The 18,751-nt window shown below is 44.0% G+C and overlaps 1 protein-coding gene across 1 annotated transcript in view; it reads right to left on the reverse strand.

The window, feature by feature from the left end:
* The window catches only part of CNTNAP5 (contactin associated protein family member 5), a 772,432-nt gene that overhangs the window by 225,720 nt on the left and 527,961 nt on the right, over positions 1-18,751 (reverse strand). Inside the window, exon 13 of the mRNA XM_012755965.3 lies at positions 10,216-10,416. Within this exon, the coding sequence (XP_012611419.2) occupies positions 10,216-10,416 (201 nt within the window). The remainder of the gene's footprint in view (positions 1-10,215; positions 10,417-18,751) is intronic.

The raw sequence follows: 18,751 nt of genomic DNA on the forward strand, positions 1-18,751 counted from the left end.
AATTATTAGAACATTAGGGGAGGTGCTTTCATGCACAGTAAAGTGTGCTGACTTGATTCATGTGATGTATCTTTCTTTTCTTCAAACCTGTGGCAAACTCTTACACGCATTCTAGCTGTATCATTTTAAGGGTAACAGGATTCCCTGAGTGGGAAAAATGGACGGCCAGACATACTTCCAGACCAAATTATAACTGATTCACTAATGGTGCGCAAGACACTAGCGTCTAAGAGCCTAGACCTTCAGTTGGAGAGACCGGGTTCCGACTCCCGACTGTGCCCTGCATTCACTGTATTTCTTTAGGTTAGTTCGCCCTTCATGCAAAATTTTGAAGGCGATATAGCCATTTTAAAACATGTCTGTACACTTGTCCCATTAAAAGATGGAGTCAGATTTCCCTCCCCTTGAACGTGAGCCATGCCACTGTCGCCGGCTAGTTAGAAAGCAGCAGAAGCAACACTGTGGGCTGTGCTGCCCACTCGGAAGCCTTGTTCCTCTCCCACGCTTAGCGCTCTCTTGCCGTGTTACTCTCAACTTATTTTACACGCCGTGCAGTGTCCTCTCAGTTACTCGACCTAGATCACTCTCTTCCCTGAGACTCAGCACGATGCTGCAAGAAAGCCAAGCAGCTCCACGGAAAGGTCGTGGATCCCGCTGAGGTCCCAGCCACGTCCGGACGGAGACCCCCAGCAACAGCCAGCAGCCCCTGCCCCAGACGACCCAGGCACAGCCTTCGAGACACCCCAGGCACGGCAGCATTGCCAGAGCCTTCCCAAACTGCAGATTCCAGAGCAAAATCAATGTGATTGCGGTTTAAACCACAAAATGAGATAGCAGTTTGTTACATAATAGCTGATAACAGGAACAGAATATGTACGTTTTCTTTGGGTACCTGAAACCTCCTTTTATTATTTTCCTCACCTATGTGACACCTTTCTCCTTTGTATGTTACATTAGAATGTAGACAGAGGTTAACCGAGAGACATTTATTAGAAGCCAGTCTCTAGCACTTAGCAGCTATGAAAACTTGGGCAAATCACCTAACTTCTCAGAGCCATTGATAAACTCAGAATGATGACACAAGCTTCATAAGACCACTGAGAGGATTAAATGTGAGAATGTGTTTGAAATGCCTGCACAGAGAAGGTGCTTGGTAGCCAGTTTCATTAGTAGCTGTGGCAGCATTAAAGAGTATGCATTATAGGAAGCACGGGTTCTTCATAGAGTCCTATTGTATATAAAGTAGAAATAGCCTTTTAGCAAAGAAATTTCAAATGCTTCCTGGATATTTTGTCTGCCAGATATCATGGTATAGTTTTGTGTTTTTGATTGTGCTGCTCCTGTAACAAAATACTTTTTTTTAGCTTTTTGTAGTAGTATGGTGGCCACCATACTACTGTGTGTAGTGAGAAGACTACGGACTCTGGCATCAGTTCTACCCATATATATATTTTTATATAAATGTTAGGTAGATAACAAGGGATTCTAGGTCTTCTAGGGACAAAAGTGGGTGTTGTTGCTTTGGTGCAATTGCCCACCTGGGAAGAAGGCCCCATCTTGGTCCTGTCCCACCCTAATCTCCCCAGTGACTGTCATACCTGGGAAGAGGGAATATCCTGTGAATCTGCCAATCAACTTAGTACACCAGCTGCAAAAGACTGCAGAGGACTCTCTAGCCCACGGGTCAAGCAGCATAGGTACCACAGAATCCAGAAATTGACTAGAACAACCCATATGTGTAGTAATGCAACTCCCAACTATCTAATCAAAGGGGCTCTATGGTGACAACTGAACCACAAGGGATGTCCCGATCCAGGTACTGAAAAACAAGATGCAAACCATAACCAAATCCTTTTTTGCATCCTTCCTTTTGCTCTTCCTTTGCTGCAAAAATAGGTCCAGCCATCATCCGTGGCATATGTATCAGGCTCTGTAAACCTATACCTTTCTCTTGCCCTATAATCCTACCTTTCTCTCAATAAACCTCATTTTCACGCTTGCCTTACTTTGATGCATTTGTTCCTTCTGTCGCCATGAGCATGTCGAGAACCAACATTTCAGACTAAGGCCGGACAGCTATATATTTTTATATATATTATGTATACATTACATATAGTATATATAATATATATTTTATGTATATCATATTCTGCATTTTATATATGTGATGTATTTTATATATATATATAGTGTGTGTGTTTGTGCATGTGTCTGTGGTGGAGAGGAGAGGGAAGGCAGGCAAGAAGGAAAGGAGAAAGGAAGAAGGAAAGACATGGGGCAGGGTGGTGCCGGGGTCGCAAGGAGTTCAGCCCTCTGAGGCGGATCTCCAGGATTTGTGCGGGTGGGGAAGCAGGCTGGCAGCAGCAAAATGATGGGCGAAGTAGTCAAAGCGATCTCAGCTCAGTTGAAGTGGGGAAAAGAACAGAAGTACTGCCACGAATCGGAGGTGATCCAGGTGATCTCTGAGCCTTCTGAAGAGAGCCCTGAATTAGAGCGGGGTCACAGAGAGATGTAAGACGCGTTTCTGCCCTCAGGGAGCTCATAGCTGTTTCTAGTTCACCACGCATAGGCAGTGACCTGAAATGTCCATGTGATTAGCAAATTATGGTACCTGGTTTAGCCTGACTTAAATAAACTGACAGCACGTCAGATTTGAAATAGGAAGAGAAAGGGTACTAATCCCTTGCTTAAATTGCTCCAGTGACTTCCCTGTACTCCTAGAATAAAATCCAGCATCCTAGGCCTTGTTCCCGTGGCCTCTGGACACCTCCCCCTCACTGTCCTCCCACCCATCTCCCTCTCCAGCCCCATGGGCCTTCTCCGCATTCTTCAGCCTGGAACCTTCTGCCCCAGGCATGTGCAAGCCCACGCCCTCCTTCCTTCTCTGCCGAGAGAGGCCCACCCTGCCCGAGGCCTTACCCACCGGCCCCTCTGAGACACAAATGCCCACATCCGCTCACTCTCGGGCCCTCGTTCTTCTGGACTTGCCCGCTTCACCTTTTGCATCACCGACTGTGTGTGGGATTCCTGACGTCCCTGCTATCAACCTGTGAGCAGGAACTGCTTTGAGTATTTTATTCCCACTCTCCAGAACAGTGCCTGGCATGTAACGGATACTCAATAAATATGTGGTATATGAAAGAAAATGTAAATTCTTGTAATTGATCTAATTTGGTACAAGTACTGGGAACAAAACATTTTCAATTTAGTAAACCCCAGAGTACCATGATGTGCTGTTTCTTTTCTACTAGTAATTTGACATTTCTGTATATCACAGTTTCTTATTTAGATTTTTTTTTTTTCTTTTGAAATAGTCTCAAGTCCCAGCTAGAGTGCCGTGGCTTCGGCCTAGCTCACAGCAACCTCAAACTCCTGGGCTCAAGTGATTCTCCTGCCTCAGCCTCCTGAGTAGCTGGGACTACAGACATGTGCCACCACGCCCAGCTAATTTTTTTTTTTTTCTATTTTTAGTAGAGACAGGGTCTCATTCTTTCTCAGGCTGGTCTCAAACTCCTGGTGTCAAGTGATCCTCCCACCTTGGCCTCCCAGAGTGCTAATCCCTGTAATCCTTTACAGGTGTGAGCTACAGCACCTGGTCCTTTATTTAGATTTCTAACCCTAATCATTAGTTTTGTACATATGGGAAGTTGAATATTTCAAATGGACATGAAAGTTTTTATGCACGAATACATTTACAGATTGTTTGGATATACAAAGAGTATATTATGAGTATATATACCATTATGTAATATATAAGACATAGCATATATTATATAGTGAACAAATACTACATATATAATGTATATCACACACTATAATATTATGTATTATATAGTGCAGATTATTTATTATGTATGGTGTATACATATATACATATGCATTTTATTATGTATGATGTATATTATGTATGTATTATGTATGATGTATATGATGTATGTATTATGTATGATGTATATGATGTATGATGCATATGTAAAATGTATGCATTTTATTATGTATTATGTATTATGTACGCATGTTTATTAAAGTATCAGTTATTAAGGGAAAAGAAAAAAGAGAGAATTTTAAAATACTTGAAAATAAATAGGATCTTATCCCTTTAAATTCCGTTGGAGCATAACTAGGTAATGCAATTGACTGCAGGTAGAAACCATGTGCACCTGCATGAATGAATAAACAGGAATGACTTTTAACCAGCCCATTATGGTAGGTAAATAGGGGTTCTGAAGTGTTATAGGGCACTGGATCCTCAGCTCTACTGCAGAAGTTAGTCCTCATGGCAATCTTGTTTGCATGACTGATTTGCTCTGCAAATGCTTTCTGTTCAGAAAAACCAAAGTAAACTCTGGCTTAGGCTGTCCTACGGCTATTAGATTTCAAAGTAATGGAGCCTGAATTTCCAATGGTTTCATGTGTTTCAATATTGACTTCTTACCTATGCCTTCCAGAGCTCACAGCTTTGCTGGGGAGGGTAGTCCCACCCAGACATTCATCACACAGAGTGGTAAGTGCAAAAGTATGCATACACCAGACGCTTATACCCCAACGAGGAAATGCTGTGGGGGCATTCCAGCCACCACGGAGACTGTTAGAAGAGAACTTGTGATAGGAAGGCCTTTTAATGCCCATTTGCAGCAGGGACCTGGACACCTGGCTTCTCCAGCAATCACCTTCCTATGCCTGTCTCAATCTTGTTTTCCTTCTGGGGAAGTTGTGGGCTACGGAGCTAATTGGCCATGTGATGAAAGCATCTTCTAGACTGTGGCTTCGCTATTTATCTTTCTGTCCTCTTTGTAGGTGTTTCCTGCACCAGGTCCTGTTTCATTTCATATGCTCATCATATGCTACCTACAGGACCCTGGCAATATGCCTTCGGGCAAAATTCCTATGAAGATTCTGACAAGAGAGAAAAGGCCTGAGCTCAACCAGGGCAGCCCTTACACCCAGGGACAAGTGGCCGCCTCCTCCTCCCCCGTGGCAAGCAACTGCTTGCTGATCTCGGGTGCTGGAGATTCCCCGGCCCTGCCGGAAGGTGCTCTACGGCTCGGGGCCTGGGCCCTGCAGAAGGCTCAGGGTAGAAAGTCGCCGGCACAGGGAAGGATGCGTGGGGAATAACAGACACCTTTTCCACAGACCCCGCTGTCCTGGAGAGACATAGGAGAGGGTTTCTAGCACAAACCTTCAGAAAGAGACAGATGACACATTCCATTGGTTGGCACTTATCAGTAGCTCTGGGGAAGAATATCAGAGGCAACTGTCAGAAAATGACTGTGTCATGGTTCAGTCACAAACTGAATGAAAAAGACACAGTGGCGAGCCATGCATGACCTCACCCTGCCTGTCTTCCTTCTCCTCCTGCTGCTGCTACTTGATGAATGGAACCAAAGCCCAAGCCAGAGACCATGGGGCTCTGGGGACTTCCTTCAGGGAGCCACGGGCCAACCCCTAAAGGAGCGTGGAAGCTGCTGCATCTAGGCAAGCATGGCGCGAACCCTTCAAGCCCTGCTGCCCAGGAGTTGGCCCAGTTCAGGCGGCCCTGACAACCACATGCCTTAGCAGAGGGAGCTCTGGCTGCTCTTGTCTCTCCTCATCTCCGTTTCCCTACACAGTAAAGAAAATCATATAAACTACTATTTCCCCTGACTACCCCACTTCCTGTGACTTTTGGCTCTTTGGGGTTTTGCATGGTGTACCAGAAATAGCATTCTTGCTTTGACTTCTAGTGAAGCTGGCTGCAAGAACCCGATCTGCCCGTCCTCAGCTCTGTGGCATTACACAAGCATCTTCCTCTCTCTGAGGCTCTCTCCTTTTCTGAAAGGCCAGATGGGGAAGCCTTACCATGCAGACCTGCTGTCTGGGCTAGAGACGATGCTGGCACAGTAGCCCACGTGTAGCCTCAGACAATGAAGCGTCAGTTACTGGTGCCCACTCAATGCTTTCTTCTTTCTCTCATCTTGTCGTCTTTCATTTTCTCCCTTTATTACCTATTTTGTATAGTACTGATGGGGCTCAGAAAGCAGTTCTCCAAAATGGAGGTCTTGGAAGCAAAAGTGCTTCTCTGACCTCCAGTCCCCCTGCCACTCAGTCCCACTCTCCGCCGAGGCCAGCCATAGAAACTAGAACCCCTCTTCCCCAAAGTGGATCATAAAAGCCAGAACCCCTTTTCCCCAAATCCAGCCATAAAACCTAACATTATTCAATGCAAAATTGGCCATGAAGAAATTATCTGACCTATCTCGTTTGACTATAGGCCATAAGACCCCATTCCAGGAAGGTCCCTGTCCCTCACCCAGGAGGAAGAAAAGGGGCTCAGAGAGGTCAGAAAGAAGCTAGACAGACAGGCCTTGCTGGGTTTCCTCACTCTGTTAGCATTAGATCATACCCTTTTGTTCAATCATATTTCTACGTGGCTGTCCATACTTTGTTGGACCTAGGCATAAAAATGGACAATTTCCAGGGCCAGGCCTGGTGACTCATGCCTATAATTTCAGCACTTTTTGAGGCTGAAGCAGGAGGATCACTTGAGCCTAGGAGTTTGAGACCAGCCTGAGCAACATAGTGCAACCCTGTCTCTACAAAAAATAAAAACATCAGCCAGGAGTGGTGGCACATGCCTGTAGTCCCACCTACTCAGGAGACTGAAATAGTAGGATCACTTGAGCCCAGGAGTTTGAGGTTGCAGTGAGCTATGATAGTGACATTGCACTCTAGCCCAGGAGATGGAGTGAGACTCAATCTCAAAAAAAAAAAAAAGGGACAATTTCCCCTGTATCTTTGGGTCTTTATTCTGAAGGCTCCTACGTACACACACTAGAAAATTTGTATGTCTTTTCTCCTACCTAGGGGGCCAGGGGCCTTGCTCTTTACAGTTTGGAGAAGAATCTGTAGCAAGGAGGCATCCTCCGCTTTCTCTTCTTATTGATTAAGTCTGCCTGCAGCCACAATTTGCAATACTTTACAGCTCCTACTAACCCTGGCCTCTAGTTAGTAGTAGCCAATAAGCTATAGAAATTAGCCCACACAATTTAAAAAACAAAATTAACAACAATATTTATAATTGTCTTTGATCCCCCTTTCCATTTATCAGATTGCCAAAGTTAACGTAAAATGATAATACCCACTGCTGGGAAACGGAAACTCGACCCCACAGTGTTGTTGGAAGTGTATAGTGGTGTGACCCTGATTCATCGCAGAAGTCAAAATGCCAAAAGCCTTAAAAATATGCTCACTCTCTGCCCTGGAAATGGCACCTCAAGGAATTTATCCTGAGGATATAATCAGTTATGCTCACAATGATCTGCTTACAAAAATGTTCTTGCAGCACTACTTGAAAAAATGGAAACAATCTACATGTCCAAATGGGAGACTTGCTAATTGGAATACATCTATGTAATATAATGCTCTGCTGTTAATAAAAATGATAGCATGAAGTCATGTGTACTGATGTGGAAGCATATCTGTACATTTTGTGTGTGGCAAATACAGGCTATAAAACAGTATCACTGGGGCAGGTGCGTCTTTTCTACTACACCTGGGTTGAGCTGATAAAGAAGAAACTTTCCCAACTCTCCTATTAAATAGAACAGATAGGCAGAGGAAGTCTCTACCGTCCTCACCTTCTGTCCTTAGCTTTCCCCGGGAGAAGGAGTGGCTTAGTGATAAGAAAGACCAGGAACATGTCCCTGGGGGTGTGTACCCTGGGTGTTGGCGCTCGGACTCATGTGGCTATAAATGTTGCCCATTGCTCTTTCCATTCCTGCTTCCAGGAGGTGAGTTCACCTACTTGGGGGCCCAGGTAGCTTCTGTCCTTGCAGCCAGGGTGTGAGGCTGGGGCCACATCTCTGTGGCACTGTCTGGGTAAGTGCTCTGTAGCCCTGCCACCCACAAGCGGTGTTTGGTCTGCAGGTGGAGGTCGAGGGACGAGGCGGCCCAGGCTGCATTCTCCAGGCTGGCTCACCAGAAGAAAGCAGACACTGCATGCACATACCCATCATCCTCCTTCATCTCCCTTCTTTGGTTCAGGACCCAAGGGGAGAAGAGGATTAATGAGGACCCTCACACCCAAACAGATGGACAGTAGGTTCCCATGGAGTCCGTGAATGTACAGGGGGAAGGATTCACACCTGAATGCTACAGTGGTCATCCCCAGGGGGTGAGATTATCTGCATGCATGAGTTTTCTAATCAATTCTATTACTACATAATTATTATAATCATTCTATTTACACCATTAAAGTACAAATAAAATTCCCTTTTGTGCTTGTTTCCTGTTTGTTTAAGCACACATTTTGGACCTTCCCTGCTGGGATGGAAGCAGTGAGCAAGCTAGCATTTGTTGGATACCTAATATGCGGCAAGTACAGCACAAGGAGTTTAGAGTACATTTTTTCTTCAGTCTTCATGTCAGCTTTAGGGTTTAGGATTTCTATGCAAACTTTTCAGATGGTAAAATTGAAACTGCAGAAATTGAGCAACTTGCACAATGTCACATAATGAGTAAATGGCAAGATTAAGCTCTTACTCTCAATATGGCCTGCTCCCAAATCCATGCCCTTCCCACTGGAACATAATTAAGGAATGGAAGACAGTTGAGTTAGGTAAAGGGCACAGGTACAAAGGCAATGGTGGAGCCAAACTGATATCACAGAATGCATGTGCTAAGGAAAGCCTCATGAGCATGAGCACACACCCATTTTCCCTATAATTTTCAGAAACCCAATCCTTAGAAAACTAGAAGCAATGCAATGAAGAGCAGAGAGGGTGACTTCTGGAGAGACATACCCTGGGGACAGTGTTGAGAGGAGCACGTGCAGTCTTGACAGCCACGGGAGAGAGAAATGTGAATAAATACAAACACTGAATCTCGCGGGGCCGCGCGCTCTGAGGACTCTGGGAAAAGGGACACCAACCAGCGTCTGCGATCTAATCGGCCTGCACGCGCGGCTGAATCCGAGGAGAGCACAGTAATTGATTTTCACAATGACGATCCTGAGTCATCAAGAAAAGGTTACATTTTATGTTCAGAATTCTCTGTTTAAGGAGGCAAGGAAGCGTGTAATCCATTTGAGAAAGATTTTCATTTCAAATAGTTAAAAATTCTTTGGAAAGATTTTTGGTGCTTAAAAGGATAAGTGACAGTTATCTGGAAAATTCACTTATGTGGAACAAAGTCTTCTCTGAAGATTCTAGATCAGCCAGGCAGTGTGTTGTATTTAGTCAGGCTTCTGTCACTCCTCCTTTGTTGACATTCTAGCGTCTGTTTTTCTTCAGTCTTTCGAAATCCCCAACTTCCAAGTGCTGGACTGTATGCTCCTTGAGGCTAGAGATTGTGACTCCCTCTCTTAAATACTTCACACCCTTGTGGCCTTTTTTCTCTTCCATGAAACAAATGATGGACTGACATTCACAAAAATGACTGACTCCCTGGGCATACATAAACTTTGACAAATCCCTCCTGGCATTTTGTGGAAACTCCCCCGGGTCTTGGTAAGCAGACCTAGAATATGTTTTGTTTTGTTTTGTGCAAGCGTGTTAATAACTACATTAACTAATCACTTTTTAAAAAAAACAGGAAAAAGTAATTAAATAGGATTAGTCTAATTATTTCTAAAAGCAAACTTTATTTTTAAAAAGAGTCATTTCCACAAAGCCCTCCACTTTTCAGGTGCTATCCCTAACTTGCACGCACAGGCTTGCGGGCTGCCTCGCTGGCCCCCTTGCCTGATGCTGCTCCTTCACGCGTCCCTCCTGGGTGGGACGCATGAAGGAGCAGCAGGTGGGACAGCTTGTCCCTCCTGGGTGACTGTGCTGAGATCCTGGTTCCTTCTCGTGCTCTAGTCTCTCTCCCGGAAATAGCTTTTCCCACTGCCACACTTTCTGTGCCAAGCTCAAATGCCCTTGTCAAGGGCCATTACTCTCCAAAAGTTTTCATTCTCATAACTGTTGTGGGATGGCTCTTGTCATTGTTTTTTTTTTTTTTTTTTTTTCTTGACAATAATAAAAAACCTTGAGAGGGGACAGAACTCTCTTCCTGGGTTACAGAGCCAGAACTGGAACCTAACCAGACCTCTCTTGGCCACATTTCTCTCCACTGCACAGCGAACAACTGTGACTGTAGCTGCCTTCTTGGCAAATATCCCTCTCGATACTCTGGGTTTGGGAGGCCCATCTGTCCCGCGTGGCACGCACAGAGGGACAGGGGACCGGCGAGCCTTACCTGGCGTGTTGAGCAGGCGGGACCTCCTGCAGTGGTAGGCCACCTCCTGCTCACAGTGCTCCGAGCGGTCAATCATGGCCTCCAGCTGCTCCATGCTGCCACCGTAGTCCAAGGCCATGGCGTAGGGTTTCTCAGGGTTGGCGCCTCGCACACGGGTCAGCTCCGTATTGTTGTGCTGCACTGACGTCCAGATCTTGTCCTCTGCCCAAATGACACAACCCAAAGCAAGAAAGGTGAGAGGGGAGGTCAAATAAGGGGCATCCAAACAGTGTGATGGGCCGCTCAACACGGAACCATCACTCGCCGCCTGAGTGTTCAGCTGATGCAGACTACTATCACAGACATTTTGTTCCTCATGGAGCTCCACCAGGGTTAGTACAAGGGTCAGTAATCTTAAAGGTAAATTTGTAGAGCCTTTATTCCATAGGCTTTATGCTAAGCATTTAATGCCTGTGATTTCAGTTAAAATTGATGATACCTAAATTGGAAGGGATTCAATAGTGCTAAGTCAAAATTGTTTTAAAAATGTGAATGAGGAGAATTAGGTAGCTCATCCAAGATCACACAGTTAACAAGTAGCGAAGCAAGCATCAGGACCAAGGGTGTCTGACTCCAAGCCTGCACTTCCAGCTACTGACACACTGCTCATAAGAGAAACACTAGCACAGATAATTTTCTCAGAGAACCATTTTCTCAGAGAGCAAGGTTGAGATTATATAATCTTTACTGTACAAGTAATGCACTTGATTACAGATTTTTAAAAATTCTATTACCTCTATTAGCAAAAAAATAAAATGAGAAGAGTTAAAATAAAATAACACGCAGGGCGGAGGACCTTTGAATCAGGTCGAAGGACATGTTTTGCCTAATACAGGAAAGAAAGGAAAGCAAGGAGGAAAGAGAGATTGAGAGATGCATATATGATGCATATTTCTGCCAATAACAAGCTGGAACAAGTCATTTCCCTTTTCTGAAGCTCATTTCTAGTCAGTTAAAAAACAACAAGACTGACAACAAAAATGAGACAGCAATACTAGGGATGCCATGGCAGGGATGTTAATATAAAACGGCAACCCAAAATAGGAAGTTGCAAGGCACTATCTGGGATGTATCAGACACCCTGCAGTAATAACCCGGGCTAAAACATTTTCTGCAATTGGACATGCAATTTAATCCTGAACATCTTCCCAAATAAAGCAAAAGAGAAAATAGGAAGACTTGAAAAGCTTTTGTCATCTGGGAATCTTGCCCACATAATTGCACCATTACTCTTCATGGGTTCTCAGAGCTGAGAAGGAACTCAGCATAAAAATCACGTGCCTCTTCCCTCCTCTACCCCCTCAGTTTTACAAATGGAGAAACCAAGGTCCAAAAAGTGAAGAAATGACTCAAAGCGTATCTATTAGACAAATAAGCACAGGCACTGAAAGTCACTACTGTTAACGAGCATGACTAAGACAGAGGATCACAATAGCCGACATGACTGGGCTAGAAAGAGAAAGGACCCCCAAGTGCCTATGTGAACTCATTCTCTCCACTAACTCTGTACTTGACTTAGGACAAGTCACTTCATGTCCTGACACTTCAGTTTCAAAATATGAGAGGGAGGAGGAGGAAAAGAAAAAGAATTTGGTTTTAATGATCTCTGTAAAAATGGAAATATTTCTCTCACCATAAAGTTAAATTATGCTTACATTTTTCTGACTCATCTTAAGATTGTTTTCTAAAACCAGTGCATTGATAACCCACATGTCCCCATCATTTTAGCAAGGAAGGATTACATTTTCTAGAAAGTCTATAAAAAATCAGTCACTAGATTTTGACTTTGAAAATAAAAATAAGACATGATTGATATTGGAAAAATAACAAATTGCAAAAATAACCCCACATTTTAGAAATGTCATTGGTACCAATATAGAAAAATGCTGATAAAATAACCTAAGAAAAATTATTGATCAATAACAAATTACTGAAGAGGGAGAAATAAAGATGGACAGTTTTAAAATATCCATGATACTTACAAGAAGACAAAGAAAACCCTCTCTAATCTATAATAATACATGCTATGTTACTGCTCCGTAGCAGGACATTTTACATATATTGTCTCCAGTACTCATAACAACCCACCACCACAGACATCACCACGCATGTAGACATGTATGTGTGCATGCAGAGCTGTCTACTAAGTGCATGTACATATTCACAAGTGCCAGCTGCAAATACTGTATGAGGAGAGGTGATTCCTTGAAACCCAGATACTATTAGCTGGCTTTTATTTCAGACCAGATCTGAAATATTATTATTTTTGATTATTTTTCTCTGATTATTTTTATCCTGGGAGATAGTGGGGTAAAGACTGAAAACAAGAAGGTAAATGGGTATCATGTTTTCTATTTATTTGTCTCTCTATCCATCTACTCATACCTCTAGTAAACTTGTCCCCAGTCTCAAAGTGTCCAATCTCACTCCAAAGTTGGTTCTGCACAACATTACTAAATAATACGGACTTCTCCCTCTAAGTGTACACAGATTTTCACATCTGTTTATCCATTCATCTACTTGTTCATATATTCATTTATTGATTTGCGTATTCATTTACTCGTTGAGTCACTTTACCGAAATCATATTCTGTCTTTGGCCAGATGGGGAAAGGAAGTCATATCGGGGGTATATGTGTCATCTTAGAGTCACTGATATCTTTACTGTTATTGTTCTTCATCTTCTATCTTTTCTTCCTCTGCTATGTTGGGAGCTGTGAGGATCTAGCCGGTCATCCTGACTAAACATGGAACGGCCAGGGGCTAATGCCACTGCGGGGAAGTTGGCTTTGGGGGCTGCTGTCCTGACGTCTGGGCTGGGGAGGGACGGTTTGAACTGGAGGAAGTGTACGAGAAAGTCCTCTCTGAAGCATTTTCAAACAAGCAAAATTCATTTGACAGACTTTTAGGTGAGTGGGGAAGTGGAGATTCATACCCAAGTGGACCCACACATGGCTTCGATTAAAATTGGATCCACAAAGTAAATGTTCTAAATGGTCGATTTGGTCAACGAGCAGTGGAGACTCGTGGACACATCTTGGGCTGTGGAGTCCGAATATCTGGGTTTGTATGCCAGATCAACTCCTGCTGGTCAAGCAACCTCAGTCAAATTATTACTTCTCAAAAGCCCAATTTCTTCATCAGTGATAAGTAAAAAGCAGCAGTAATAACAACAGTACCATGAAACAGCCTGGCTTTAGAAACAGGCCTGTCCAGATTGGAATCTGTGTTTTGCTGCATGTTAGCAGTGAGAGTTTTGGCCAGTTATACAAGGTCCCTGAAGTTTCCTCATTGAAAAACAGGGATATTATGATTAATCATTTCATCCGTAATCATATTATAATGATTTGGTGTCCTGTTTTACAGGGACACATAACAGATTATAGGGCATTCAAAAGAGTGAAGAATCTATGTTAGAACTTTCTATAACACCGGGACAAGAAGCTGGACTTCACTCAGACAGTTGGGGTGGGGAGTTCATCACATAAATGAGGTTAATAAGCATGATAGACTGCAATTTCTTATGATATCGCTGCTGCTGTATATAATAAATTATTACTGCCTTGCTCAGTTCTCTTTTTACTGAGGAATAGCCTCATGTGACTATATATTTGTGTCCTTTGCATTTCTTGAAATTTCTTCAATATATCTTGGGCTTTTAGTACTCATGGATCCAGAAACCTAGAAGAACACTGCCCTTCAATACCATCCTTTGCTACCCAGGTCATTCTATTTCCTTACCTCTACTGTATACATCCTTCAATCCCACCATTAGAAGCATGGCCTTATTCCCCCAACTGCTGAAAAGCACACATGTATTGAGTTGCCCAAGATCAAAGAAAGGAGTGCACTTGGAGATTTTCGAACAGGCAGAGACCTGTTCATCATTAGCTTAGGAGGGAAATAGGCCACTTTACTACGCATCCTAGTTAGCTTAAAGTAAGTTATTATATATCTAAAATACTTGCTTTTTTAAAGTTACATTCAGCACAGCGAGTTGGCATGAGTATGAATGACCTCAGGACCCAGGTCCATACTAGCAGCTGTGCTACATTTATGTGCAAAGGGGTTACAGGCCATGGGTCATCAAATAGCACACAGCATGAAGTTCCAAAGCATTCTTTCAAAGACATAACCACATATTGTTTTGTAAACTAGTAAAGCATTTCCCAAATTCCATTGTGAGTTTTAGCTTTCTATCTCCCTATAAAGCTATGAGATCTTCCAGGATGCGAAATGTGTCACTGATTCTCGTGTTCAAATATATGCCCAGTTAGTTTGGTGCTAGCTACTAGAGAACATACGCAGGAGGAAAATGCCCTAACTCCTCCAAATCTTACCATGATTTGGGGGAGAAAGTTGTGTACACAGAATGAGAAATGTCTCAGGCTGTTGCAAGTACTCTAGAGATTACCAGAGGGTGTGTGCAGAAGTCTGTTGGGGCAGGTTTGGTAGGGGTGGGGGGAGAGGGCAGCATTATAGAGGCCGGCCCAGTGGAGACTGTGAACTGTTTTTTTTTTTTTTTTTCTTTTTGAGAGTTTTCAAGGTCAACTGGGGTCTTTCACACTCAAACTACCAGAGCCTAGGCTAGCACTGAGCTCCTTAGAACTTCTGGGTACCTTTGTCAAGTGAAAAGATAATTAATCGCCACCATTTGTATTCTGCCAGGCTCTTAGTTTCAGCATCTCAAAGTTGCTCTTCTATGCATATATTATGTAATGGTCCAAATTTAAAAGAAGTTTCAAGTTATAAGATCAAAACATGTATATGCACATGCACACACATGCACACACATGCACACAAGCAAGAGAAAAAAAAATAAGGTAGTACAAAAAGACAGCACACTAGTAATGATGTAATATTCTAGGACATTTTGTATTATTATCCCTGTGGTGAAATCATCACTGCTTATCATCCCAGAAAAGCTCTTGAGCAACCCTTACTCCTGGGTCTCTCTGTGACCTACCTGGTTCTTCTGGCTCTCATCTCAGAAGCTGTAAACTGTTTATATACAGAGCCACAATTTAATTTTCTTTCATATTTTTTTCTCTCATTATATCTGATTGGTCTTATTATTGTGATCATTATTATTAATAATAGTAATTACAGATGCTGTAAGCTGTTCCATCTGTTACCATGGGGATCACCACTCAGAAGAACGAACAAACAAAAGGGAAGTAAAAAAAGAAGAGACAAGAAATAACTCTGATTAATAAGACCTCATTCTACACACATATCTGTCTCTTTGCAGAGCCAGAAAAAAACTGCAATTTTTCTATCACAATGCTGGAAGGAAGGGAGGTCTACAGATTGTCAATACCCAGCTTAATTGAACTGAAATCACTGTGGGGAGCTGCTTATATCCTTTGAACAGTGTGCCAATTCACTTACACTCCTACTGTAATAAAGCAAGTCTATATTAAGGTCCCTGGGGTCACTTCTGGTACAGTTATCTATGTTGACAAAGTGAATTTTCTATGCCAAGGGTAAAGACAGTCTAAATAATCCTCAAAGTGCTATCTCTACTACTCATTTACCATCTACTCATGTGTGGTCTTGTGATATCTCTTGTCATTTTGCATTGGTAATTATTTAATTTTTCATATGTTTGTCACTTGTCTCCCCATCTAAATCATAGGCAATGGCTGCTGAGTAAATACAGGCTTGGGAAAGGCTTCCACAGTCCATGGAAGCCGACACGATAGGGGAAAGCTGGGCTCAGCCATCGCCAGGCCTGGCGTCCAGTGCCGGCTCTGCCGCCGCTGGATTCCTGAACAGGAAGGGACCCGTCCCCTCCCAAGCCTCCCCTGTGAACCGCGCCGCCCACTGCGCAGTGCCGTGTTGCACTGAGCACTGCACAGAGAGCGCAGGCTGGAGACCAGGCGCAGCGGTGCGCGCTGACCCCTGCACGCCGGGAAGTGGCGGTGGGAGCACTGCTTGAGGCCGGTCAGGGCGACACAGCAAGACCTGTCTTAAAAAACAAAACAACAACAAAACACAGTTGAGTGGATCACAGCGCTGACTCGGGGTAGGGCCGCTCTCTGCCAAGGCTTTGCTGGTCCCGGACTGCACATCAAAGCGGGAGTGCTGCCTGCCATGAGCCGTTCCTCTGAAGCCACTCAGGGAGGATCCAAAGAGATCATCTCATCATCAGACAGCACCCTTCTGGGAGCCCGAGCTGGGGGCGATTCCACCTACCCCACCCCAACCTTTATGGGGAGGAAGACAATTGGTGGAAAGCGGTTTCCAGCTCCTTTAAAAGGCTTCAGAATTCCCACAGGAGCCGTTAGCCCTCCCCTGTGCGCCAGCCCCGCTGCCTACGCCAGAATCTACGAGCCTTGCGGAAACCTCGGCAGCGCTGCTGCTCTTAGCGTCGCGCTCCTGCGGGCGGGCGGCCGGGCGCATTACCGGTCGGGCGGCGCCGGCCTGCGCTGCGCATTAGCCGCCCACGCCGGCCTACCGCCCTCCGCCCGCCGCCCGGGCCACACTTTACGACGTCCAGACAGCGTACCTGGCTGTGGTTTATCCTCACACTTCACTCTTGCCTTTACTTTCTATGCACCATTTTGAGGGGGTATTTTTTTTCCCTTTTTTCTTGCGTTAAAATAATTGGCATGATCAAAGAGACCTGGGAAATCTGTTTTATGCTCTTAGTTGGTGACTGTTTGGATCAGAATCCGTGTACACTGTATCATATTTGTTTATTTGTTTACACTAGTTTATTTTTTGAGAAAACATTGAACACCTAGTGTGTGCAGAGCACAACCTTACGGACCGGAAGCGGGTGGGATGAGGGGTGCAAGGTTGGCTAACTCTGGATTCTGAGCGCGAGGAGCTCACAGATGGCTTGGGGAAGGCAGGGCACCTGCATTAGATGAGTTGAGTTGAACATCTGGCAGCATCTGGTGGGGTGGCTCAGGGGAAGGGGTGGGGACAAGATGCCACTGTCCAAGCTGATACTCAGTGTGTTGGCCTTTTGGGTAAGGAAAGGGGAGGAAAAAAAGCCCTAAATCTAAGTCACCAGCTGGGAAGAGGCCTGTGAGGTTCTTGGGAGGGTCTTTGATGGCTGCTAGAGGGTTTTATGAGGCCTTTAGGAGCACCTTTGTGGCAGACACTATTTTGGTGCACTCTGAGGACACAACTGGGGACTCACACAGACCTAAATTCAATGCCTCGGTGTGTCACTTGCTAGCTGTATGACGCTGGGTATGTTCCTCAACCTTGTCCAGCCTCTGCTCTCTCCAAATACAAATGAGAGATGACCTCTACCTCACACTTCATCAGTGGGTTAAAGGAGATAAAATCTGGGAATTTAGTGAGTTCCTGGGACACAAGCGCATACTAAATAGTAGTTCCCATCCCTTGGTTTAAAAGATTTAAAGTGGCCAGTGCTGAACTCAGAGGACTTCGTGAGCTAGTGAGCTGACTGCAAAGGGCTTGCCTTGGTGCCACGAAGAGACATTCAAAGGCAACATTTTCTTCCCTTTTCATCAGGTCGGACAAGAAGAGAAGCCTTCCCCAAGTGTAGACTGTCTTTTAATACTTACTTGACTCTCATGGAGCTTATAATCTGATTCTGGAGGAGACGGACAGTAAGAAAACTCAAAGAGGAGAGCAGAATGATTCATCATTCTTTCAGCTGACATCTCACTCTGGAGCTCATGACTAGAGAGTGCCAATGTCACCTCCAGTGGGTAGCCCTTGCCCCTTCCACCAGCATCCTGCACTTGTTGCTTTCCCGCATTGTTCCCACAACCTGTTGACTCACTCCCCCGCTAAACTCCAAGGGCTACACATGAAAAGGCCATCTTAGAAATCTTCCTGTGTCTAACACCTGACCCACGGTAGGTATTCACTCACTGCTGAACTGAATGTTCAACAGACTACCAGGATTTTTACGGACTTCAGTGACAGCTCTTGAAATCAGCAGGAAAGTGATACAAGATAAGAAAGGATGTTTAGCTGTGCACTTGAAATTCGGCTGTGCAGCCAAGGTTGTCTATTGTAAATAGCAGAATATTGGAAAAAAATTAAATAAGCATCCTTAGATGTCTGATTGAATAAAGTATAGTTAACTGACACAGTAAAGGACAATGCAGCCATAATAAATAATGCATAAGATCTCAGTTTACAGACATCTAGAATGAGTTCCTCTATATATTGTAAAGTGACAAAATCAAGGTACTGATGCATAGAAGAGTATGATAGATTTTGTGAGAGAATAAAGGAGAAAAATGAACACACACAGGAAGGACCAACTAATATAAATGGTTATCTTTTAGAGATGGGTAAGAATGGGGTGAAGGCAATGAGAGTGAGAACAAAATGCCTCTGGCCAACCAATGTGTGTATACTTATCTGTATTTGACTTTTGTAACATAAATATATTTTACACTGTCAAAACATAAAATTAAATCAAAAGGACAAATAAAAGATAAGTCCTAAAATTGCATACTAATCAGAAACAAAAATACCTAACTTCACATTAAACTGATAAA

Source organism: Microcebus murinus, chromosome 8, assembly GCF_040939455.1.
Source record: "Microcebus murinus isolate Inina chromosome 8, M.murinus_Inina_mat1.0, whole genome shotgun sequence".
Classification (NCBI taxonomy): Eukaryota; Metazoa; Chordata; class Mammalia; order Primates; family Cheirogaleidae; genus Microcebus; species Microcebus murinus.